The sequence below is a fragment of the Rhinatrema bivittatum genome, chromosome 4, assembly GCF_901001135.1.
Source record: "Rhinatrema bivittatum chromosome 4, aRhiBiv1.1, whole genome shotgun sequence".
Taxonomy (NCBI): domain Eukaryota; kingdom Metazoa; phylum Chordata; class Amphibia; order Gymnophiona; family Rhinatrematidae; genus Rhinatrema; species Rhinatrema bivittatum.
The window spans coordinates 197685998-197712722 of NC_042618.1; the positions used below are offsets into that span (position 1 = coordinate 197685998).

The 26725-nt window shown below is 48.9% G+C and overlaps 1 protein-coding gene across 3 annotated transcripts in view; it reads right to left on the bottom strand.

Moving 5' to 3' along the window:
- Positions 1-26725, bottom strand: part of PARP3 (poly(ADP-ribose) polymerase family member 3) — an 84175-nt gene that overhangs the window by 46524 nt on the left and 10926 nt on the right. For all 3 annotated transcript variants that reach the window (XM_029599519.1, XM_029599520.1, XM_029599518.1), the window contains exons 3-5: positions 12612-12737; positions 812-1006; positions 272-410 (exon numbers count right to left, since the gene is read on the bottom strand). In XM_029599519.1, the coding sequence (XP_029455379.1) occupies positions 272-410; positions 812-1006; positions 12612-12737 (460 nt within the window). The remainder of the gene's footprint in view (positions 1-271; positions 411-811; positions 1007-12611; positions 12738-26725) is intronic.

Below are 26725 nucleotides of genomic sequence, written 5' to 3' on the forward strand. Positions count from 1 at the left end.
GTGACTGCATTGTTAGAAACAGGATACTGAACTTGGACCTTTGGTCTGATCCAGTATGGCAAATCTTAAGTTCTTATGTTGAAGTGTCAAAAAGTGGAATATAACAAATTGTATTTATTTATTTAGATTAGGTCTGTGCATGCTGAAGTAGTTACCTGTCCATGATTATGTAGGACTTTGTGTTTGCCTGTCTTGAGTGCGGGGTTGCATGCCTACCTCAGCTCATGGTCTGCCTGTACTTATGTGCCTTCCCTGGTTCCTCATAGATTACCTATATTCATAGTCTGCATGGCCTCCTTGAACATGTCATTGCTAAAGATAAGTGAAACCAGATCCTGTGTGGGTTTGTTCAAGAGACATGGCAGCACCTTCTTTTTCACAGACTGCTGAACCCCATCAACGGTGTCTACCTGGAAAAGGTACAGATGCAAAAGGTTAGGAGAGGTGCCAGTCCACTCACCTCTGTCTCTCACCTCTCCATTCCTGTCACTTTCCCTGAAAACTTTCAGCCCCTTTTCCATTTTTCCTGTCATCTCTGGAATGGAGGAGTAGCCTAGTGGTTAGAGCAGCAGAATACTTTGAAGTACCAAAAAGTAGAATATAAAAAAAATCCAAAATAGAAATAAAATCTCTGTCCCCTCTCATCTTGCCCATCACATTTTTGTTCTCCTTCGCCATACCCTCTCATCCCTCACCTTTCATTTTCTAATTGCCCCTCTCGTCGACAGGATCATCTTTCTTACTTTCCCTATCATCTCTTTGTCCACTTCTCGCCACTCACTTTCACCATGACTTCTTCCCCTTTCCTCACCTTCACCATGACCTCTCCTCCTTCCTCCTGGTCGTCCTGCTGCACCTCTATCATTGTGTACTTTCCTGGGTGTGCCACAAATGCATCTCGATTCTGCCAGTCATTCCTAGTCTTGTCTTTGAACTTCTTCTCAAAATCCTTTTTTGCTGCATCCAGGCTGGGTAAAGGGCTCAGCTTTGATTGGCCAACTTCTCCCTGCTCAGCAAACAATAAGCAAAGAAAACAATATGTATATTCTCACCTAGCTGCCAATAACTTGGTCTTGCTCTCTCTCTCTCTTTCACTGGATTAAAATTTATTATGTTGATGACACCATCAGCATACTCAGCACAATACAAGATCATTCTCATAGGTATAAGGTCCCTTCCCCAAAGAGCTTACAGCCCAAGCTTGATCAGAGGGTGGCTGGGCAACTTAAGATCACACAGTGAGTGGTTGAGAAGAGCTTCTAGTGACTTCTAAATAAAGAAATAACCCAAAATGGGATGAAATCAGTAGGGCATGTAGACACCAGTGCTCAGATTTACAACAAATTTAGCTCCTGCAGATGCACAGGGATAAACCAGAGATTATGGGGGTCAATAATGAAAAATGGTTTGTCGAGCTACACACAGACTTAGCTGGATAAATTGCTGGATTTAAAATTCTTGCCAGTCTGAGCACAACTGATTTGCAAGTTGTCATCTGGCTATGTCAGGGATGTTCCAGGGCAGAGCACTATCTGGCTAAGTCAGCAGGATAAGGCTGATTTTCAGTTTTATCCAACTAACAGCTCGATCCAGTAAAGTCCGTGGGAGAGCGGACTAACGCCCGCTCTCCCGGCGCGCGCACCGGCCCCTCGCCGGTGCGCGCGATCCAGTATTTAAATTAGGCGACGCGGTGCAAACGAGGAAAAAGAGGCGCTAGGGACACTAGCGCGTCCCTAGCGCCTCCTTTTGGCCTGGAGCGGCGGCTGTCAGCGGGTTTGACAGCCGACGCTCAATTTTGCCGGCGTCGGTTCTCGAGCCCGCTGACAGCCACGGGCTCGGAAACCGGACGCCGGCAAAATTGAGCGTCCGGTTTTCGGCCCGACAGCCGCGGGCCGAATTCAAAATTTTTTTTTTTTTTTTTTTTACTTTTTTTTTACTTTTGGGGACCTCCAACTTAATATCGCTATGATATTAAGTCGGAGGGTGCACAGAAAAGCAGTTTTTACTGCTTTTCTGTGCACTTCCCTGGCGCCGGAAGAAATTAGCGCCGACCTTTGGGCGGCGCTAATTTCTTAGAGTAAAATGTGCGGCTTGGCTGCACATTTTACTTACTGGATCGCTCAGGAATACCTAATAGGGCCATCAACATGCATTTGCATGTTGAGGGCGCTATTAGGTGCCGCGGGTGGGCCGCGTGTTTTCCTCCCCTTACTGAATAAGGGGTAAGGGAAAACACGCGTCCAGAGCAGGGTGACAGTGCGCTCCGACGGAGCACACTTTACTGGATCGACCTGTAACTTAGCTGGATAATTTTTGAAGTAACAGGGTGCAGTCCTACAGTTAGTTAGATAAAAACTTGTCCAGTTAACTTCTATATAGCTGTATATATTCAGTGGCATGCCTGCATCACTGATCATGCCAAAGTTAGCCCAATAAAAGTTTATCCAGCTAACTTTGCTGGCTGCTCAATGGCTGAAAACGGACCTCTATAATTAATTTCTATTTAGCCCTTGGGTGCCCAGAGTCAGAGCCTGCAGAGTCAAAAGGATTCATTTCATTTCAGAGGGACGAACTAAGTCAGACACAGGCCATAGCATTTTCGTCAACACAGCAGCAGATAGGAAGGGAACTACAGCAAGATGCTCCAAAGGGACAACTTTTAAAAAAAAAATTTCAAAATAATCTTTATAGAAAATAGAAATAATGGTACAATTGTGTTCCTGTTCATACCACAGATCAGTCCAGACTTGTGGGTTGTTTTTGTTTTTTTTTATCCCTGCCAGCAGATAGAAACAGAAGAAAAAAAGCTTTATTGACATTGTGCTACTTAAGATAGAGAAATACTGAGGGACTGCAGGTGGCACACTATCTCCAGCAGATGGTAAAAAGGTGCAAAACCTGCTGTTTGGCGATTTGGAAAAAAAAACAAACAAATCCCAAACAAAAACAACAACAAAAGTAGTGAAAATTGCTCCCAGGAGTGTTAGGTGCTTAGCAGGACCATCCCCTGGTAGAAGAGAGTAGAGCAAGCAGGGGGTTGGTGACCCCAATTTCCTTCTGCTCAGGAACTATGGGGAGAGTGTAAAAGCCAGTGGTCTGGCTCCCACTCCATATCTGTCTGCAACCAGGAAGAAAAAAAGTTTTCACTTTTTTTTTCCTCCTTTCTGATTTTTCTCAGGGCTGTCTCTTTTAAAAAAAGAGAGAGAGAGAAAATAAAAGGGACTACACACAGGAAGAACAGGTTTGTTAGGCTCAAGAGAGCCATCAGGGAGAAAAATAGAGTGAGTGGCTACTTTAGTGGGTGAGACAGGGGATCAGCTGATTTCACTACGGGGCTGTTCATACATGCAGGGGTAAGTGTTGACCCTGTTTGGGAGCATATGCTGTTTAACTCAGTAATAGCGGGAAATGCTGCTGGGCTAGTGGGGACAAATGATTGCATTTGGACACGTTGGGGCTTTGTAACAAATGTGTGCATGGTTGTGATGGCAGCTCTGGGTTGGTTGGCAAGGCTCCAGAGGGCAGGGCGACAGCTCAAATGGTAGAGACAGGCAGGGCTGCTCCTTCCAGCAGTGCAGTAATGGCAGCCATCTTGGACTCTGTTCCCATGGTGCAGGAGAGATTGGGGGGGGGGGGGGGGGGGGGGGGAGGAGAAACGCCGGGTTCTCCTCCTCCATCATCTCCTGCCGTGCCAGACTCCCAGAGTGTCTAGGAGGAATCGGAAGGGGCTGAGGAGTCTTCAGAGAGCGATTCTGATACTGCAGAGGATTTTTCATCAGAATTTGTCCTTTGAAAGCATAAAGCATCCCTGCTCGCAGAGCCTCCCACACCACAGCAAGTCCAGGAAAGTTGTCCCCTAAGGGGGCTTTAAGAGCCAGTTGTGTACTCTTACATGGAAGCAGAGTACCGCGGGCACATTGGAGGGCTCTGAAGATGTGGGGGTCCCTTGTTGGAGCCTCTGGGGAACGATGCTGAAGTCACTGATCCTCCAGAAGTTCCACCCCAGAGTGGTCAGGTTCTTCCAGAAGTAGGAATTGTTTCCCCTAATTCCCCAAGTTTTGAAAGAGAAAGGAATTAAAGGAGACACATGAAGGACTCTGAGGTCCAGCAAAGGCCTTTCCCTTCCATTGGATTAAGAAGAAGCTGGTTATCAGGGAGTGGGATACTCCTGAGGCTGGTAGAGCGATGGCTAAGCTTTACCTGCTGCTGGACACATTGGAGCTCCTGAAGCTGCCGAAGGTGGATGCTTCGATCTCAGCTGTGACCAAAAAGACCATCATTCCAGTGGCGGGGGTCAGCTGCTTTGAAAGATGCTCAGGACCAGAAGTTGGAGATCCAGCTCAAGAGGATGTTCAAAGTGTCAGCATTAGATATTCGAGCTGCTGCTGCATGCACTAATTTTGTGGCATGAGCCTGTTTGAGCTGGGTTCAACCACTTCAGGTGAAGAGAGCAGGCTCCATGGTTTCCACTAAGCAGGCAGGTGGGACTGGAGGCAGGGGTAGCCTATGTGACGCATGCATTGTATGACTTGCTGCACACATCAGCCAGATATATGGTGTTGGCTGTTTCGGCTAGATGGCTCCTGTGGTTGCGTAATTGGTCAGCAGATGACTGGTCCAAGTCGCAGCTGGGCAGTCTTATGTTAAAAGGCAAGCTTCTGTTTGGTGAAGACCTGGGGCAGTTAATGAAGCACTTGGGGAAATCAAAGGGGCATAAATTACCTGAAGACAAGTCTAAAGGGAACAGGAAGAGCTTCTAGGGCAGTTCAGCGAGGGGAGGAGATATTGCCCGGGCAGGCATTCCTCCTCCCAGAGGCAACAGTCTGGGAAGTCACAATCCTTTCAGGGAGGGCATAAGTCCGCCCAGGAAACCTCTGGTCAGGGGGCTGGAGGAGGTAAAGCTGCATAATGAGATGTGGCAGGTCTACTCTTCCCCAGAGGTCACTGGGGGGTGGTTGGACCAAGATAACAATGGACTAGTGGGTGCTGACTATCATCAGAGAGGGCTATGCCTCAGAATTTGCTCACCCAAGTCTCTGAAGCCTACATGATTTCCCCTTGCATTTCCAGTGGAAAGCAAGAGGCGGTCCACGCCACACTAGATCAGCTATGAAGTCTGGAGGAGACAGTCCCCCTACTGTCAGACAACGGGGCAAAGGGAGGTATTTGATCTATTTCACAGTACCAAAGAAGGAGGGGGTCCTATCTGCCCATTCTGGATCTAAAGAAAGTAAATGTTGCCTTGAAAGTTCCATGCACTCAATCACTGCACCAGTCTGAAAAGCGGAGTTCCTGGCTTCTCTTGATCTCACAGAAGCATATCTGCAAATTCCTATCCAGGTGGATCAGAAATTCCTTCATTTTGCAGTGCTGGGAGAGCATTTTCAGTTACACACACATCCGTTTGGCTAGTGACAGCACCTTGGATGTTTACCAAGGTGGTGGCGGTTGTAGCCATAGGGCTTTGAAGGAAAGGCATCTTGGTGCATCCTTATCTAGAAATTGGCTCATTCAAGCAAAGTCAAAGGATTTTTGGCACTGCTCAGTTCAGCAGGTCATACAGAGGGTGAAAGCACTGGGCTGGGTAATGAATCTGGCAAAGAGCAAATTGTTTCCGACCCGGTTGTGGAGAACTTGAGAGCCCACTTTGATACTGCTCTAGGCAAGGTGATCCTTTCAGAGGAGAGGATTGGGAAGCTGCAGAGGTTGTTGTGGCTTCCTGCACCCAGAGGCCCTGGGCTTTATGGCATCTACTCTCGATCTTGTTCCCTGGGTGTTTGCTCACATGCCTCTTCAGAAGGTGCTTCTGTCCCACTGGAATCTTCAGTCAGAGGAATTTCAGACCCCACTACCACTGTATGGGGAATCCAAGTCCTGGTGGCTCTCTCAGGCCAATTTTGAGCTTGATGTGAAGTTGGAGGTTCTGGATTGGGATAGTGACCATTGATGCCAGCCTCAAAAGGCTGGGGGGGGGGGGTTCATTTGTCAGGGGCTCACGGCCAAATGCATATAAAAAGTGCACACAACGGTGGTCAGCGGAGGAGACTTGGTGGTCTATCAATCATTTGGAAACGAGAGTGGGTCACAAGGCTTTGCTTTCTTTACTCCTGTGAGCGGGTGATAGAGAGCCAAGAGTTCTGACAATGCAATGATGGTAGCTTATATCAACTGCCAAGGGGGAACCAAGAGCCTCATGGTGTCTTGAAAGATACAGAACTTTTCCACTGGATGGTGCAACACCTTGTGGGACTGGTGTCACCTCACATTGCCAGGGTGGACAATGTTCAAGCAGACTGTCTCAGCTGGCAAGCACTGGACCCTGGAGAATGGGAGCTGGCAGAAGAGGCAATGGCTCTCATTTGCTTCAAGTGGGGCATTCCTCAGCTAGACATGATGGCATCGAAGCAGAACGCCAAAGCATGCCACTTTTCAGACACAGGTGGGAAGGTCAAGAGCAGAGGGACTTGACGCTCTTGTTCTCCCTTGGCCATCCGGGATTCTGTTGTATGTCTGCCCTTTATGGCCTCTAATAGCAAGGGTGCTAAGGTGTATCAAGACTTAGCCAGGGAGGGTGATTTTCGCGAATCTGAAATGGCCACATTGGCAAGGGGTCACAGACTCTGGCATCTTCCCAAGTTGCTTCATCAAGGACCAATCTTCTTAGATCAGGTGGCTCGCTTTTGAAAGGAATCTGTTGCAATTGAAATATTATTCAGAGGAGGTTATTACCTACTTACTGCAGGCAAGGAAACTTTACACTTCTTTGGTTTATATCAGGTTGTGGAAAGTGTTTTGAGACATGGTGCCTTTGCTTCGGTGTCTCACATTCTCCCATTTTTGTAGAGAGCGAGAGGACAAGGGCACTGAAGGATGACAGGAAGATGATGGAGAGAGAGAGGAAGGTAGGGGGAGAAGGGGAACGAGAAATGCGAAAGAGACATGGGGAAGAGAATTAATGGTGATGAAGGAAAGAGAAAAACAGATCAAATTATGGGTGGGGCACTTAAGGGCAGTGGGAGGAGAAAGGAAACCATACCTTCACATTTTTATTCCACTTTGACCTTGCCAGAGTGGGATTTCTATCTTGCTTTCCTCTGTATTGCATTATAAGAACACCAGTCAAGTAATCACAGCTGGGAACATGCTGAAGCCTTTCCAGCACCTGCACCTGCTGCTTAACATCTCTGCATGGAGCTGAAGCAAACGAGAGAGCAGACTCAGTGCCCACGCTCTCTAGACGAACCTATTCTACAGGCACAGAATCCCATATGCAATGCAATCTGCTCCTTGCCTATTCTGGATCTTCTGTAACTGATTGGTGAATTTGGTTTGGAAGCATCACTAGAGAGCAGATGGCAGTATGAAGTGTATCTTTTCCCAGCTCAAGTCTTCTACTACTCTCTCCTCTAGGCAGTCTCTCTCTCTGCTCAGAAACGGATTTCTAAAAGGCAACAAAACAAACTTTGATATTCCCAGGCCTTACGGTACCAATGCTGGGGTCTCAAGTGCTGGAGTAAGTGCTAATCCCCAGTCTCTACCCTGCTCGTCATCTCCAATCCTCCCTTTGATCTTACCCTGCATTTTGCAAAAACAGTGAGTTAAAATACTTACTTTTACTGTGGCACAAAAAGCTAGTGTTCAATGAATACCATTTGCCTCTGGCTACCAGAATGACGTTTTTCACACTACTGGTGAGCTCCTCAAGGCTTGTAATTGCCTTAGTGATAGAAGTTATGTGGAAAGTGCTTTGTAATACCAATACCTCTCTTCCACTGACTAAAAACTGCATTCCTTGTAAGGGACATGCCAGTTCCTGAACAGCTGGTATGTGGCACCCCACGATGGTGCACAAGATAAGCATCACATAGGGCCGGTTCTCAGTTCTGCCAATACACTAGAGAGCGCAGACATGCAGATTCAGATAACTTTATTGACAGGACAATTTTGCACGTGTTTCTAAAGTAACACATAAAGGGGGTAATTTTCAAAACCATTTACATGCATAAAACCTCGTTTTACCAGTGTATATGGCTGCACTAAAATGGCCCAGGGCCAAATACATGTAAAAGTGCACACATAACCCAAATACTGTATGTGCATCCGTTTAAGCAAACTAAGCAGATGTCTTCCAGGGCAGCAGAGTCAGCACTTCTTTGCATACTTTTTGATTTTAAAAAGTAAGTAATGAATTTTCAAAAGCATATTATGTATGTAAAACACTGTTTTACTAGTGTATATAGGCCTTTTGAAAATTACCCAGGGGCCATATGCATAAAAGTACCCACAGAAGCAATTACCACATACTTGAAAGAGATGTTCTAGGGGTGGGACCATTTGTGTACTTTCTAAAATCCCAAAGTATGTGCGCAAATGTACGAGTAAGCATTTACACTGGCTCTCGCATTGCGCAAGGGTTTGCACGGACCTGCTGATTGTCAAAAGTGGACTTCAAAAGTGCGCTATGAAAAGGATGGCTGAAGTCTGTGTGTACTTTCTACAGCCCTAAGTTAGAAAACTGGGCTTTATGTACGGAAGTGTACACGTGTGCGCTACACTGACCAAAGAGGAGGTGTAACTTCACGCGAGCAAAAGGAAACTTGGCTCTTATATGCTAATTTTTGTTCCTGGAATACCACAGATCAATCCGGACAAGTGGGTTTTGCATCCCTACCAGCAGATGGAGGCAGAGAATAAAAACTTTTCAGGCACTGCTACACAACCGAGAGTTCCACCTGCAGTCCCTCAATATTGACCTTACAAAAGCCAAAATAGAGAAGAACCCTCCAAAAGCAAATGAATTCTCCCCTCCGGGGTGAACTGTGGTGAACAGTGAATAACGGGGTTGGAGCCCTCACATCCAACAATGGAACTTGAAATCATTCAGCCTTAAAAGTTCAACACCTACATACAATTCTGCATTAACAATAAAAACAACAACAACCACCACCTACGGCATCAGGAGTGGTCTTTAGAAAGCAAGGGGCAGACTGTGGTATTCCAGGAATGAAAATTAGCAGGTAAGAACCAATTTTCCTTTCCTGTTCATATCCCAGATCAGTCCAGACAAGTGGGATGTACCCAAGCTTCTCTACACTGGGTGGGCACCTGAAAGACCCGCTCACAGTCCCCTTTCCCCAAATATCACCTCCTCCGGCGCCCAACCAACCAAGTGGCAATGTCTGGAGAAAGCATGAAGCAAAGACCACGTCGCAGCCCTATCAACTTCCTATTAACTGCCACTCCGCCCAGAAAGCTTCTTTGACTCAGAATATGCACTCCTATCTTTGCTTCACTGAATGAGACAAAACAATTATCCAAATGATGAAACCTGTGAGCGACCTTAAGGCACTGCAACAGAGTCAAACAAACATCCAATAAGATAAGTTCCCTCACATGCGGCACTGCCAATAAGTAGGAAATGCAGGAAACTCCACTGTCCATTTGAAATGGAATGAGGAAAAACAACATCCATTAAAAACGAAGGCCCCATACGCAACTAACCCTCCCATAGCCCGAAATCCACAGGAAAGGATCTCTTATAGGACCAAGATTGAAGCTCTGAAATCTGCATGGCCAAACAAAACACCACCAAGGTGAAGCCCTCCAACGACGTTCACCACGAAGGTTCAAGAGGAGGTTACCTAGAACTTGCAGAATCCAATTTAAAGCTGCTTGCCGGACACTTTCTACATACCAACACAGAAAAGCTCGATTCCCCTATTGCTTGTCTCAGACATTCTAAGACAGCCACTTGCCAAACCCTGCAGCTGAGGAATGTCCACCTTCCTCCAAGCACAAGGATTCAAACACTCTCCATACTCAGACCTACACCAGGAAAGTGAATGGCCCCTAGCTTAAAGCAGTGTAGCAATAACTGGCTCTGAGTATTCTTTCAACTGTAAGAGTTTCTCCTTAAGGAGCCATGCCACGAGACCAAAGCGATCTACCGGATCCGAGAAGATGGGCCCTTGATGAAGAAGCCCTTGCCAATGACCGAAGCTGATGGATCCGTCCACTGCCCAAAGCACGAGATTCGCGAACCACAGGCAGTGTGGCCAATCCGGTGCAACGAGAAACACTCCTACCAATCTCCTCTGTCCGAAACGAGCGAGCCCCTCTAGGGTCATCCCTTTCTGCTACCAGGGTTTTCTCTGGATCCTACCGAGGTCATGTCCACATCTGGAACACCATTCCTCAGCTGGTCTCCAGACCGCTTCCCAGGGTACTCCCCAGGAACCCAGAAGAGCATCAGAATCCAAGAAGGTCCCTCAACATCACCAGCAGGGCCCAGCCCCCAGCCCCCCCAAGGCCTTTCCTGTGGGCTCCACCCTACGCACTTTCGTTGGGTGCTTAGCCTTGTGTATCTGTGGCCACTTTCCTCCTGCTCCCCACCTGGCCAACACCACCTTATGCAGGAGCAGGGCAAAATTCGCAGAGAAGGCTTCAGACTCACTGGTGACAACCAGCTACCATCTCCTCAGCAGGCTTCCCCCTACACTAACCTGAGCTTCAGAAATACACTGAACCAACGGTACCATGGAGGCGGGGAATCTCTGGCTTCCCACGAATCATTCTGTCTCTTACTTCATGGAGACAACATGGCCGCCACCGACACCGTGCGCCTGGCTTTTCCTATATCCTGTGCTTACTTTATTGTGCTTTTAAGTACCTGACAGACATTATGAGCGCAGCACATGTGCAGAGCCAATGCACTGCGAGTACCGACGTCCTATGGCAGGCAATACGAAACGTACAAAGATGTGCGCAAGATGGCACTGCTGCAGCCTATCATGCGGTGTGCCGACCAAGCTTAAAGTGAGGTCTAGCTCACCCAAGGGGGCCGCTCGTAAGCCCACTTCCTTATGCCCTAACAGGATCAGGAACAATGCTGGTATGGCATGCCAAGCAAGGAGACCGAAGGAAGTCTTACCAAAATCCCTCTTCTCTAAAGATAAATCATCTTCCTTTAAAAAAAAAACAAACAAAAAAAACACAACAACAACAAAAAAAACCCAAAAAAAACCAACTTACCTGGGCTCAGCATTTACTGGCTGAGTATAGAGAGAGTCTCTGGCTGCGAGGGGGAAAGAGCTTTGGCTGTCACTGCTGCGCTTGGCTTCCTGCACCTGCTGCCTTTCAGCTGCTTGAGCAGCAAAGTCCATGCAGGGAACCGTCTACCGGACCAAGGCACACTTCTGAGGGATCTCGGAAGTCACCTCAGGAATTCTCAACTGGGGGAGGGACCTTAAGGAGCGGAGCTCAATCTTTTCTCCAATTTAAAGGTAGACCTTCTTCTTCCAAAAGGTACAGCGATCCCCATAGGGTACACATGTCTACCTCTGCTGAAGATGGAGAAATACTGAAAGGCTGAGGGCACTGCAGGGGTGTTATCTAGGGTGACAGTTTTGAAACCTGACTCCATTTCCATCAGCTGGCAGGGGAGTACAACCCATTGATCCTGAGTCCATCTGTCTACACGCTAGGAAAATTTCTATTTCATGGTCATTTATTCTATATTTGGTGAGGGTCTGTCTGCATTTTGCATGTGTGACAGAAGTGAGGTACCCTGAGCATAGAGGAACTTTAAGCTGATATATGTATACCTCTGTAACAGCAACTGAGAACGTCAAAGAAAAGACCTGGAACAAAGCATCAACTAATGGAGATTCTACTTTAACTCAGCACAGAGGTTAAAAACAGATCTGCAAGCCTGGATTCCCTCGCCTCCCCCGAACTATTCACTCAGATCAATATTCAAAAGGAGGCTCTGCCTGGGTAAAAACGTTATTCGAGTAATTCTAACCAGATAAATAACTAACTATCCTAAAGCTACCCCCGTTATTTTATCTGGATAAATTCAGCAGCACCTTTAGCCAGATAAGTGCCACTGAATATCAGGATAAAGTTACATGGATAACTTTCCCACTCAGCATTTCTTTTCTTTTTTTTATTTAAATGGGACATCTGTGTGACCTTGAGCAAGTCACGTAACCTCTTCGAGCTCAAACTTAGATTTACCATGTCCTTACAATCTACCATGCACACTGCAACATCGTAGTCAGGACGCGTGTGTATATATGTATATAAATAAATAAATACACCTCAAATATACAGTATGGATGTGTCAGGCAGAAAGGCATTACAACCCAGTCAACTGAGATGCAGGTCACACTGCAACTTGCTGGAATTAAGGAGAGAGAAAGGGAAATGTAGGAGACTGGGGATAGCATATTCACTAATTCACCGGGTGCTTCCCCTCTCCCAACAATTCAAGCAGTATAAACCATTTCCTGAAATCCCTGCAGAAACATTATGTGACAAAAGATGGGAGAAGACATGGGGTGGGGTTCAGTCATAGCTTGCCAGTTTAGTTTGAGGGGACAAGGAGTGAGACCAATTCAGAACTAGCACCTGAAGTATTTTGAGTAGGCATTGCCCCCATTGCTCTCTCAAACTATGCCTACGTTGGGGTTTTAAACACCCGTCGGTGCATTCCTAGCAATTCCAGCAGCAACAGGTGGGGATGACTATGCTCACCACATGGCCCCAGTGGTTCTAGCAGTAATCCTGTCCCAGACAATGGGCTTGTGAATGGGGATTATTACACTCACCACACGGCCCCAGCGGTTCCAGCAGAAATACTTTCCCTGATTATTGATGAGCTGAATGATGTAGAACTTGTTGTTGTTGTGGCCGATGTTGGTCTGATTCAGCATACAGTCATAGTCCTCATGGATCTAAAATAGAACATGCAGAAACATTACAAGGACAACTCTGAAACTGGGTACAGAAGTGGAAAGTCTGCGGTTACATTTTATGCACAGGCTCTCCAATTGTCTTAGAGAAAAAAAATATTTGTTTCACCTGCGGAAAGGCCTCTGAAAATTGCTGTCTTTTCAAAACCGTGTAAACTGCTGCAAAGTCAAAAGATATTTTCCCCATCTATTCTGCACCATTTCTCAAAGGGAAAAAGCAATTGTATTTTCCCTTTGGGGGGGGGAAAAAAAAAAAAAAAAAAATCGCTTAAGACAGGTGTAGCCAACTCCAGTCCTTTAGAGCCACAAACAGGCCAGATTTTTAGGATATCCATTATGAATATTCAGGAGATAGATTTGCATATAATAGATTCCCCCCCACCCCCCCAATGCCCTCTGGTCATCACAGGCCACATGGCGCTTCCCGTACCATGCCACCACAGCCAGCTTGAGCCTAAAACGCTGCATGGGAATTGAAGCAACAAATGTGCCTGAATCATTTTCTCACCCTCCGTGCAGTTAAAATTTTTTCATGGGTTCCCGCACCAAGGGAAACTTACTGCACAAGCTCCTTCATTGTCCAGTGGCTCCAAGCTGCTCCCAGCACTGTTGCAGACTTTTTTTTTTTTTTTGAAGATTAAAGTGACCACGCACCCAAAGCAGTGAAAGACAAAATAAATTAGAAAATACTTCCCTTTAGCTGATCTTGCTCTGGAGCCTACACAGAGGGAAGGAAGAGCCAGGATATTAGGGAGCCAACGCCACTGGCTCTCAAATCCTTCTACATATACGGGCAAAAGGGCCACCGACTCCCTGCTTGCCCCACTCTACCGGGGGATGGTCCTCCACAAAACCTAGCACCCCTGGGAAAAATGTTCTTCTCTCATCTTTGTATTGGAGAAATTACTTACTTGATAATTTCGTTTTTCTTAGTGTAGACAGATGGACTCAGGACCAATGGGTATAGTGTACGCCTGATAGCACTTGGAGACAGAGTCAGATTTCAATCTGATGTCAGTACTAGATATACCCATGCAGGAAGCTCTGCTCTTCAGTATTCTCCTCGAAAAGCAATTGTGTGTGTGTTTGGATAACTTGATTAACTTTGAACCAGTTGATATGCTCTTCAGCTGGAGACCGCCAGTGCATTCAACTGAGAAATGCCGACACCCGGCAACTATGGGTGTCTTAACTAGGGGTAAAGTCTGGCTTACCCATGTTTGTCTTGCTCTCAGGGATTGTCACCCGAGGTTTCCGTGGGCGGGATGCTAAGTCCATCTATCTACACTAAGGAAAACAAAATTATTAGGTAAGTAATTTCTCCATTTCCTAGCGTGTAGCATATGGACTCAGGACCAATGGGATGTACAACAGCTACTTCTGACCCAGGTGGGAGGCTGCCCGTGGCCCACTTAGCACTGCCCTTGTGAATGTTGAGTCCTCCCGGGCCTGAACATCCAGGCGGTAGAACCTTGAGAAGGTGTGAATGGAGGACCACGTCGCCGCCCGACAGATCTCAGCGGGTGACAGCATTTTGGTTTCTGCCCAGGATACTGCCTGGGCCCTTGCAGAATGGGCCTTGACTTGTAGAGGTGGAGGTTTCCCTGCCTCCACGTAGGCCGTCTTGATTACTTCTTTGATCCAGCGGGCTATGGTTGCCTGCGAGGCCACTTCCCCTTGTTTCTTCCCGCTGTGAAGGACAAATAGGTGGTCCGTCTTTCATATGGATTCCGATCTTTCCAGTTATCGGACTAGGAGTCTGCCGACGTTAAGATGGCGAGAGTCTTCAGAGTCCTTATGCTCGTCTGGAGATAGCAGAGAGATGGTTTGGTTTAGGTGGAAATGCGAAACCACCTTTGGAAGGAAGGAGGGGACAGTGCGTAGCTGTATGGATCCCGGTGTGAATCTGAGGAACGGTTCCCGACAGGATAGTGCTTGAAGTTCGGAGATGCGATGGGCTGAACATATTGCCACTAGGAATGCAGTCTTCAAGGTCAGGAGACGTAGGGACAGACCGCTGGTAGGCCTGAAGGAAGCTCCCGCTAGGAAGTCTAGTACTAGATTGAGGTTCCATAGGGGTACTGGCCACTTTAGTGGTGGTCGGATTTGTTTGACCCCTCTCAGGAAGCGGGAGACATCTGGATGGGAAGATAGACTGATGCCGTCCATTTTGGCTCTGAAGCAGGCCAGTGCTGCCACCTGAACCTTGGAGTTGAGAGACAATCCCTCAAAGCCGTCCTGCAGAAATTCCAGGATCTTGGGGATTTTGACTATCCATGGAAGGATGTCGCAGTCTTCACACCAGGCTTCGAATATTCTCCATATTCGTATGTAGGTTAGAGACGTGGAAAACTTGTGTGCTCGGAGCAAGGTGTCAATCACTCCCCCAGAGTATCCACTCTTCTTCAGGCGAGTCCTCTCAATGGCCAGACCGTAAGAGAGAATCGAGTTGGGTCTTCGTGGAGGATCGGTCCTTGCTGAAGCAGGTTCCTGTGTGGAGGTAGACACAGGGGGGTTCCCCACCAGAAATCTTCACATGTCTGCGTACCATGGCCTTCTTGGCTAGTCTGGGGCCACTAGAAGTACTAGCCCTTTGTTATGTTATTTATATTTATTTATTTATTATTTTTTTATATACCGACATTCATCTCAATTGAGATATCACACCGGTTTACATTCAGGTACTGTAAGTATTTCTCTATCCCCAGAGGGCTTACAATCTAAGTTTTTGTACCTGAGGCAATGTAGGGTAAAGTGACTTGCCCAAGGTCACAAGGAGTGACAGTGGGACTTGAACCTTGGTCTCCTGGTTCATGGTCCACTGCTCTATCTTGTTCTATCTTGTGTATGATTCTATCTTGTGGATGATCTTGTGGATATCTTGTGGATATCTTGTTCTATCTTGTGGATGATTCTGCCCAGTAGTGGCCATGGGGGAAAGGCGTACAGCAGGTCCAGACGAGGGCATCGATCCCCTGGGGTTGTGGTTCTCATCTGCGGCTGAAGAAGCTGGGAACTTGGGTGTTGGACCGGGTTGCCAGAAGATCCATGGCTGGTGTTCCCCAGCGGTTTACTATCAACTGAAAACCTGTGGTCAACAGCATCCATTCCCCTGAGTCTAGACTTTCCCTGCTGAGGTAATCCGCAGTGACCTTGTCTTTTCCCGCGATGTGGGCGGCTGAGATCCCTTGCAGGTTTGCTTCCGCCCACGCCATTAGGGGATCTATTTCCAGGGACACCTGTTGGCTTCTGCTTCCTCTCTGGCGGTTGATGTAGGCAATTGTTGTGGTGTTGTCTGACATGACTGACAGATTAGCCCCAGAGTCTGTGACTGAATCGTAAGCAGGCTAGTCTGACTGCCCAGGCTTCCAGTTGGTTGAGGTTCCATCCCAACTCTTCCTTGTCCCATTGCCCCTGGGCTGTCAGTTCCTGGCAGTGGGCTCCCCACCCTCATAGGCTCGCATCCGTGGTGAGCAAGTCCCAGGTCCGTGGGGATAGCCTTACTCTCTTGCTCAGATGGTCTTCTTGTAGCCACCATTGGAGCTGGGTCCGTGCCTCTGCCGGTAGCTGAAGGCGAATGGCGTAGTCCTGGGACATCGGGTTCCAGCGTGACAGTAGGGAACGTTGAAGTGGTCAACTTCTAGGGTTGATGTCATGGAGGTAGTTCCATACCTTGGGCCGAGCGCAGTTCAACAGTTTTCGCAACTAGTCCATCAATTTCCTTCTCCTTGTAAGGGGAAGAACGACCTTGTCTTGTTTAGTGTCGAACCGGACTCCCAGGTATTCTAGTGATTGGGAGGGCTGCAGGCAACTCTTGGTTGTGTTGACGACCCACCCGAGAGTCTGCAGGAGATTCTTGACTCTGGTGGTAACCTGGTGACTTTCCTCTGGCAATTTTGCCCTGATCAGCCAATCGTCCATATACAGGTATACGAGGATTCCTTCTTTCCTCAGTGTTACCGCCACTACAATCATGATTTTGGTGAATGTCCAAGGGGCCGTGGCCAGTCTGAAGAGCAATGCCCGGAACTGGTAATGATGGTCCAGGATCACAAAGCGTAGAAAGCGCTGGTGGTCGTGATGGACCAGGATGTGGAGATAGGCTTCTGATAGATCCAGAGAGGTCAGAAATTCTCCCAGCTGTACTGCCCTTATGACCGAGCGTAGGGTTTCCATGCAGAAGTATGGTACCCTCAGGTAGCGGTTGATGGATTTGAGGTCCAGGATGGGCCGGAACGTTCTCTTTTTCTTAGGGATGATAAAATAGATGGAATAGTGTCCAGTATTTTGTTGGTGCGTGGGTACTGGTGTTATAGCCTTTAGGGCTAGTAATTTTGTCAGTGTGGTTTCCACTGCCGTCCTCTTGGACAGGAAGTGGCAAGAGGGATTTCACAAATTTGTCTGGAGGTATGCTGTAGAAATCCAGGTAGTATCCCTCTCAAAATGATGGTTAGGACCCACTTGTCCGACATTATCTCGACCCATCTTTGGTAGAATAGGGCAAGCCTGTCCCTATGGCTTCTTCCTGTGAATGGGTCTGTTGATTCTCATTGTGGGGTGCGGCTGGGGCCTGGACCTGAGCTGGCTCCCCTCTTGCTGTATCTGTTTCGAAAGGACTGGCCCCCCTGCCTGCGGGGCGAGGTGCTTGGTATGTGTTTTTGTATGGTCTAAAACGCTGCGATCCTCTGCCCTTGGGTGTTCGGGGAGAGGGGCGTTGGCTTCTTTTGTTCCTGTCCTCCGGTAGCAGAGGTACTGGGGATTTGCTCCATTTGTCAGCTAACTTCTCCAGTTCACAGCCGAACAGGAGGGCATTGTCGTGAGTTTCGTCTTGGAAGTCGCGTCGGCTGACCAACATCGGAGCCAGAGTTGCTTTCTGGCTGCCACTATGAATGAGACGCCCTTGGCTGAGGTGCACACCAGGTCGGAGGTTGCATCTGTGAGGAAAGATATCACCAGTTCTGTTTCGACAGATGTGGTTGCGTCCCTGGAAAGTGACAAGCAGGCACGTGTCACCACGGCACAGCAGGCAGCAATCTGCAGGGACATAGCTATGACATCAAATTACTGTTTAAGGATGGATTCCTGACTTAGGTATCCTTGAGTCCATCTCCTCCTTCCACTGGGATGGTAGTGTGCTTTGCGACAGCGCAGACCATAGTGTCCACCAGGAGTTTTTTAGCTGGAGGGTTCCAGGGGATATAGGGCTTCTAGGGCCCATCCTCCTTTGAAACTGGCCTCCGGCGTATTCCATTCCAGGTCAATCAGTTGTACAGCCTGTAGCATTGGAAAATGGCATGAGGCCTGACGGAGCCCGAACAAAACATGGTTCGTCTTTGGCTCCACTGCGGTGCTTGTGCCTGGGATGGCCAGCGTCTTCAGGCTCAGAGACACGAGATCTGATAACTTGTCTTTGGAGAAGAAGCGCATCATGGTTCGGTATGGTTCCGTTCCTGAAGGGATTTCTCCTTCCTCCAGGGAGTCTGGCTCTTCCTCTGAGGTGTCCGTGTCCCCTAAGGGGAGGCTTTTGTCTGGAGGGGGCACATCTCTGGGAGGCCAAGAGGGGCCTGGAAGGTTTTGGTCTTCTGGTGGAGGCTGTGGCTGTGTCACCGGTGGCACCGATGGTGCCTGGACAAAGGTTTGCAGCCCTATGAAGAATTCTACGCAGGAAAAAGTTCCTGGGTCTAACCCAGCGGTGTTCCCAGAGGGGCCCGACTGAGGAGGGGCCAAGCCGGGGAGAGAGAGGTCTGGGGTACTATCATTGGTGGAGCCGGATTCCTCTACTGGCCGGAGGGGGCCTTGTCCTGGTTCCCCCTGGGCCTCTTCACACTGCAGGCACAGGGCAGAAGCCACTTCGTGTTGCGCTGCTCTTAGGTGGCAGGCCGGACAGAGGGCTTGTCCCTTGGCTTTCTTGGCCGGTGGTGCCATGATTTGAGCGCGTGGAGTCGTTCAAAACTCATCTGTGCGCCTATATGCGCGCACCGGGAGGCTTAGATATGCGTGCAGGCAGATATGTGCGCCTAGCGAGATGCGCATGCTGCTAAGCACACAAGTAGTTTTTGTGCCCGGCTCGCCGCTGTGCGCACAGCTCAGTTGTGCGGACAATAAAGCGATCAAGAGGAGGAAATGGCACCGGTGACCACACGGGCAAGATGGCGGCCTCCCCAGAGGGTCTCCACGTGGGAGGACCCTAGTACCGAATCGGGGTCTAGCCCGGACGGGGCTGTTCAACCCAATGGGATAGATACCGGAGGACGATCTGAGCGACTATCCGAGCCTCAGAGACCAGAGACTTTAAAAAAAGGTTTTCTACCTTACCTTGTCTCGGCACTTCCCGGTCTCATGCCGGACAGTCTCTGACTGCGGGGGGAGAGGGAAATACCTTCATTGCACCCGCTGCCTCTCAGCCACTCCCGTTCCTGGGGGCTAAGTCCACGCCAGGAACCGGCTACCGGACCAAGGCTTACCTCTGAGGGATCTCGGAAATCACCTTAGGAATTTTCGACTGGGGGAGGGACCCTTAGGTATCACCGCAGGACAGCGAGGCTCGTCTTGTAGAGGTAAGATTTTGGAATTTTCTTTTCTTCTTTGTTTTGGATTTTCTAACGCTATGCAAGCGTGTGTAGAGTCCCAAACTGCTAAGGAGATGGAGAAAATACTGAAGAGCAAAGCTTCCTGCACAGGTTTATGTAGTGCGGACGTCAGATTGAAATCTGACTCCGTCTCCAACTGCTATCAGGAGTACACTATACTCATTGGTCCTGAGTCCATCTGCTACACGCTAGGAAATGTATTTTTTAAACTCCAGACTGAAGTTTTACACCCCCACCATTTGCTGGGGATAGAGAAATACAGAGGGTCTGCAGGTGGCACTCTATCAGGCCAATTTAGTAAAGTGCGCGGGAGAGCTGGCGCTCCGAGACGAGCGCCCGCTCTCCCAACGCGCTCCCAGGCCCCTCTCCTGGGCACACGATTTTGTATTTAAATTAGGGCCCGCGCTAATAAGGAGGCACTAGGGACACTAGCACGTCCCTAGCACCTACGTATTGGCGTAAGTGGCGCCCGTCAGCGGGTTTGACAGCAGATGCTTAATTTTACCGGCGTCTTGTCGAACCTGCTGACAGCCACAGGTTTGGAACACGGATGCCAGCAAACATATGAGCGCCCGTTTTCCAACCCGCGGGCAGATTTATTTTTTATTTTGGGGGCCTTCAACTTAATATCACTATGATATTAAGTCTGAGGGTGTACAGAAAAGCAGTTTTTTTCTGCATACTTGCCCGGTGCTGGCCGAAATTAACTCCTGCCACTGTTCCTTTGTCCCTTGCAGACATCTCATTCGCCTCCCCAGCCTGAACCTCCAGTGGTCCCTCCAATTTGAGTGCCTCAAGAGACTATGGCAGTTCCTAAATCTGAACACACCGTTGTCCCCGAAGCACCGATTTCCTCCTTTCGCTCCGAACACGCTCACCCTTGCCAGAACCACCACCGTGCAAGGATTATGCTCTTGGCTCAAAAAGGACTGAGACAGACATAACAGCCTTTTGGGCCACCAGTTGAGCTTGGAGGCTGCAGAAATCTTGGTGCAATTGTGAGTTGCCCTTTTGACTGGACCATTCTGTCACCTGGGGATGTATATATACAACAGGGGTATGCCAGTCATAAGGAATGTTCAGGTTCTCTATTAGACACTCTCTTGATTTCTTCTTCTGCCTTTTATCTTTTCTGGCTAAATAGCTCCCTCTTAGGTGGTTGCGAGTGTACATAATAAAAGTTGGTTAATATCTGCTGGCTCCACCTAATGTTCTAAGGCACATGTTTTGGAGCACATTGAAATGAGGTTAGGTGGGGACTGAAGTGTAAGTGTTTTTCAGTTTTACTCATAGATCACATCAGTAGCATAGATTGAGAATGCCCTGTGTACGTCCTCTGTCCTTATTCCAGATTTTACTGACCTCAGGACACAATTTTGCATGTCTGAAAAGGGATAATGAAGCTTTTGTGTTTCATAATGAGCCTGGGGGATGACTAAAATCCCTTTCAAAGAGGAAGTATTTAACTTCTGCAAGAAGCCGGTGGCTTCTCTGCAGCCTTCTCCAAACATAGGATATTACTCCTGGGGGAAGTCTGCACACAAAAACTTTAAATTCTGCAAACTTTATATTGGTCAAAATAATATAATTTAAATGACAGTCTTTAAGTAATTACATTTTAAATTAATACAGAAAAAAATTACTTAAAGATGCAGAATTTTAAATAGTTTGAGCAGAATTTCCCTAGAAATTCACTGTAAGTGTCCCTTCCACTCGCTCTCCCTACTCCCCTGGCCACTTTGCCCCCTCAGGCCCCAACTCCTTCACCTACCAGTATCTCCCCCCTCCACCTCTAAGCTCAACCCCTTCCACTCTGTTGCCAGTCCCATAGTTTGACCCCGTTCTCAGTACTGTCCCTCCCTCTCTCTAATACACATACACACACCCTCATACAGACTCTCTTGCGCACACACACACATCCTCTCTCACGGGGGGGGGGGGGCCCTTCCATCTTCGCCACGAGTGGAGCGCGTCCCTCAGCACAAGCGGGCTTTCATCTTCGTGCGCTCTGTTCGCGGCATGCCGGGGTCTCCTCTTCTATTTTCTGCGCAGAATTTGGCAATTCTGCGCAAATTCTGTGCTCCGCAGTAGTGCAGAATTCCCCCAGGACAAGGATATGTATATTTATATTTAATTTCCTGGTGCAGCAAGTACGTCTTTGGCTGGAAATTTTTCTGAGTCCCAGGTAGGGGTGGATTGAGCATTACACAAGGGCATAGATGTTCTGACTATCTCTCTGCCACCCATAAATTTATCTGCAGTTGGAGGTGAATGTTGCTAGAGACTGGATTGCCAGTGGCAGTTTCTAGAGTGGAGTTGTAAGCCTGGAGAGAGTCTGGCACCTGTCCTGCAAGGGGGAATCATCCCCTGCACTCTGCCGATGCCTTGGGGAGGAGGGGAGTCAAGAGGATGAGGGAAAACAGACAGACAGTGGGGAAATATTAAACTTGCCTAGCTGGTGTACAATAGGGAAGGGGTGCTCTGGGGGGTTTGCCTTTTTCTGTCAGTATTTATTCTAGTATTTGGGGTAAGGAGCTGACCTCGTGTTTCTCTGGGAGTTGACTGTGTATTGCGTGTGTGGTTAAATTCAGCTGCTGCCTCCATGGGAACGCTGTGCTGCTGGGGTGATGTTTAGATGGATGTTATGGAGATGCCCTGAGCTCCCGCTCCTGACACCTGTTATTATTGCAGTGCTATTTTGTGAATCTGTACACAGTGATGTTCTGTTTGTCTGCCTTTAAAAACTGCCTGTCTGGCTGTTCTAGCTCTCAGTGTTGTGCTGTAGGGAATGAAGACCATCCCCAGGCCTTTCTGTATCACATTTGCAGGGAGTACTACATGTAAATATTTCTATTCCTGTATGGCAGTCATCTAATTTGTGGGACATCATAACTTCTGCAGTCTAAGGATCTTTTGTAGAAGAGAAAAAAGGAAAATTAGTTCTTACCTGATAATTTTCGTTCCTGTAGTATCAAGGATCAGTCCAGACTGCTGGGTTATGCCTCCCTTCCAGCAGATGGAGTCAGAGAGAAACTGAAAAGGCCCCTCCCATATACCCTGGTGCACCACCTGTGATCCCTCAGTATAATCAATATCAAAGCAGAATGATAAAAACTTATGGTAACAACCCGTGACTAGATCAAGTCAAACCTCAACTTTTGGAAAACGAGAAAACCAGGTGAAAGACGCCATCGTACATAAGTATAATCCAAATACTCTCGAAAACTGGAATAAAAAAGAAATAGAAATACCAGAATACGTGCGGGACTCATACTGCTATAGGCGGGCATCTGGACTGATCCTTGGTACTACAGGAACGAAAATTATCAGGTAAGAACTAATTTTCCTTTCCCTGTACGTACCAGGATCCGTCCAAACTGCTGGGACGTACCCAACCTGCCCTAAATGGGGTGGGACCTAGAGAGTCCCGCTCGAAGCACACCGCTGCCAAACGCATCCACCGCCGGATCTCGAACATCCAATCGGTAGTGTCTGGCAAACGTGTATAAAGATTTCCAAGTAGCCGCCCGGCAAATTTCTTGAGGTGAGACAAGACTGCTCTCCGCCCAAGAAGCCGCTTGAGATCGAAGAGAGTGTGCCTTAAGTCCCTCCGGAACAGCACGTCCCTGACAAATGTAAGTGGAAGCAATCACATCCTTTAACCATCGGGCTATAGTAGTCTGCGAAGCCTTAGTCCCCTTCTTAGGCCCGCTCCACAAAACAAAAAGATGGTCGGATAACTGAAAAGGATTGGTAATTTCCAAGTACTGTAATAGCATCCTTCAAACATCCAACCGCCGAAGCTCCTTGTCTCGAGGAGTGTTAGTGTCGCTCACGGAGAAGGCTGGTAATTCAACCGTCTGATTGACATGAAAAGCCAAAACTACTTTCAGCAAGAAGGAAGGAATGGTGCGAAGCGAGACTCCCGAATCAGAAATACGGAGAAAAGGTTCCCTACAGGACAACGCTTGAAGTTCTGAAATTCGTCTAGCTGAACAAATAGCCACAAGGAAAACCGTTTTAAGAGTAAAATCCTTAAGTGTAGCTCTCCGTAGCAGCTCAAAAGGAGAAGTACAGAGACCACGAAGAACCAAATTCAGACTCCAAGAGGGACAGATAGCTTGTACCGGCGGGCACAAATGTTTGACTCCCTTCAAAAATCTGGCTACGTCAGGATGCATGGCAATGGAACTACCATCAATCTTGCCGCGATAACAGCCTAAAGCTGCTATCTGCACTCGGAGGGAATTATAGGATAACCCTTTCTTCAGGCCCTCCTGCAAGAAAGTCAAAATATGAGCCACCGTAGCCTGCCGTGGAGACATGCCCAACCCACGGCACCAAGAATCAAACGCTTTCCATACTCGCACGTAGATAACCTAAGTGGAGGGTTTCCGAGCGTGAAGAAGAGTAGTAATGACCGACTCTGAATATCCCTTTTTTCTCAATTGCCAGTGGCTGAGAGGGCGAGGGGCAGCGAGGAAAACAGCATCCGCACCATAAGCAATTACCGCTTCCAGATGATCCGCCTGCGCCGATTCCTCTTCCGAGAGACCTGCATTAGCCTGAAGTACCTGGGCCCAGCGTAGTCCTGCCCGCAGGGCAAAGTTACTACAAATAGCTGCACGGACCCCCAGAGCCGAAACTTAAAAACCTTCTTGAGCTGCATCTCCAGCTTTCTATCCTGGATATCCCTGAGCGCCGTGGCCCCTGTGACCAGGATCGTTGATCTCTTAGTCACTGCTGACACCGCTGCGTCCACTCTAGGAAGGCGGAGGAGCTCCAGCGTGTCCTCTGGCAGCGGGTATATTTTGTCTATGGCCTTACTCACTTTCAGGCCCAATTCCGGGGTATCCCACTCTCTGAATAGGATATCAGATGCCGAGAAATGGAATGGAAAAGCCACTGCTGGACCCGAAAGGCCCAACAGCACCGGGTCCATATTGGCCCCCTGCCGGGTCTCCACCGGCAGAGCCTCGACCCCCAGCTCCTGGAGAATGGCCGGAATAAGCGGTGCCAATTCCTCTCTTTGAAACAACCGGACCACCTTTGGATCATCTCCATCGCCTGCCGGCGTTCCCTTGCCGGTACCCTGTTGGCCAGGGCCCGCGGCATCCGGCTCGTCCGCCCCCCCCAGGGGCTCTGCCGGCGGGTCCCCTTCCTCCGAGTCCGTGGACTCACTGTCAGCGTCCTGCGGGACCGCCCCTCACCGGGTGTTTCCCCCTCGGTGGGTCAGAGGCCCTCCTGGGCCTATCCGCAGCCTTCCTCTTCCAGGAGTCCGGCCGGTCCGCCGAGCCCCCCCGACGCTTTCTCCTTTCTCCTGGAATGCTTGCACTTCAGGACTTTGCGCAAAATCCGCTGAAAAAGACGCCTCTGACCCCGATGACATCTCGTCCACGCTATCCTCTGCCGGGGATGCGGCCCCCCCCCCCCCCCCCCCGGGCAGCTGCTACTGTGGGGAAAGTATAAGAGGCAGGCCGCCATTACCAGCATCCCTCCGCGTGGCCTCTTGCACTGCCCCCAAAATGGCCACCGTTCCCGCGCTAAGCTTGAACGGATCCGAACTGCCTTCCCCTCGCTGGACTGCCCGCGGCGGCGATCGCGCCGGCCGAGATCGGTCCCCCCCCCCCCCGCCCCGACCGACCCAGGACGGCCCCTCGCCGCCCGGAACACAGGAGGAGCAGACACCATCGCGCGCACCGAGCCGCACGCGCAGCAAGAAGAGCCCCTCGGCATCCCCTAACGTGCCCCGCACGGAGGAACTTACAAAAATTTAAAATTTCGATCGAAAGCCCCGACCCGCGGTGGGGACGTGCCAGAAACGGAGAGCCGGCAAGGTCAGAATAAACAAAGTCTTTTTTTTTTTTCTTTTTACTTGCGCTGTCCCTGGTCCTGAGGTTCTGCTCCAGCGGGAGTGAGTGAACCGGGCTCCCCGGTGTCACCCCCGAAGCTGCTGCCTGAGACAGGCCGGGCCCTCGACCCTCAGCAGCAGCCTCAACCAGGGGGGGGGATGGTCCCCTCAGAACCTTCCAACCCCCCTGGGAGGCTCCAGGACGAGGGAGACTGCTGCACCTTCCGTGGCTTCTTCTTAAATTTTTTTTTTCTCTACTTAAGACTTCCTAACCAGACCAAACAAACCAAAAACCCCTGACTAACAAACAGTCAGGGATCCCAGAGGCTGTGAGTGACCCTGCCCCATGTGCTGGAGACAGAGTAAGACTGAGGGGCTGTGAGTGGCACCTTACTATATGTAGGGAAGCCCGACAAGTTTTGCTCTGTCTCCATCTGCTGGTGCGGAGTCACAACCCAGGTGTCTGGACTGATCCGGGTACGTACAGGGAAGGGCCAATTCTGCAGATAAACAGCTACTTTCCTCACAGAAGCACCTTTCAAAATGCCCCTCCCCATGTGGGAGTTTAAACTCTCAGTATTGATACTTTTGGATACCTATTATGCTATTATTTTTGTTGCCTTACATAGGTATGTTTTGGGTTTGTCTGCAGTCACACTCTTACTATAATAAGAGGTTTACATCCCACCCCCCCCCAATCTGCCAAAGCATGGCCATGCTTATTACTAGCATTGTAAAGATTTATTTGGATCAGTTGATGCACAGGCAGATAAAAAGGGGAGACGTTGCTTAGCTCAGGAATTTTGAAGCTAATTTTCAAAGAGAAAAATATAAGCTAATGTAAAGTATGTGCACTGCTCATTCTGCCAGTGGCTGAGAGGACGAGGGGCAGTGAGGAAAACAGCACGGGTAGTTTTGAAAACGATATGTATGTATGCTGTTTCCCTCCCCTATGCCCAGGGGAATGCCTTCTCACACTGGATAAAAGTAAGTATGCCGTGGAAGACTACGCATACCTGTAACAGAGCAGAGGGCAAGTCACCCAGGAAAATGGCTTTGAAAAATTGTCCTCAAAGTGACTTACCCAAGGTCACCCAGAGCGGCAATAGTGGAGGAGAAACAAAGACTGAAACTTTTGTAAGCCGATCTCTGCGTGCAAACACAACAACTCAAGAATCGACATAACCGGTCTGTCTGCCTGTGACCCTGGGGCGATTGCCAATACAAATGAAGATACTTAGGGGTATCAGTGTCTTCACCTTTGGGGGGGTGAGTCCTATTATATTAGGAAACAGGCACAGAAAATGACTCGCCTCAGCAACACAACTGGCCAGATAAAGCACACCCATGCTCTCAGCTACTGCTGCTGCCTGCTCCATCCTGCTCCTCACTGTCACTGCTGCCACCTGCTCCCTCCTCTCATCCAATACTTCCACCTTCACCCACCAGTGCTGCTCCCTGCTTCCACCTACCCCTGCTCTTTGCTCCCTCTCATTCATCACTGCTGCCTGTTCCTACCCAGCACTGCC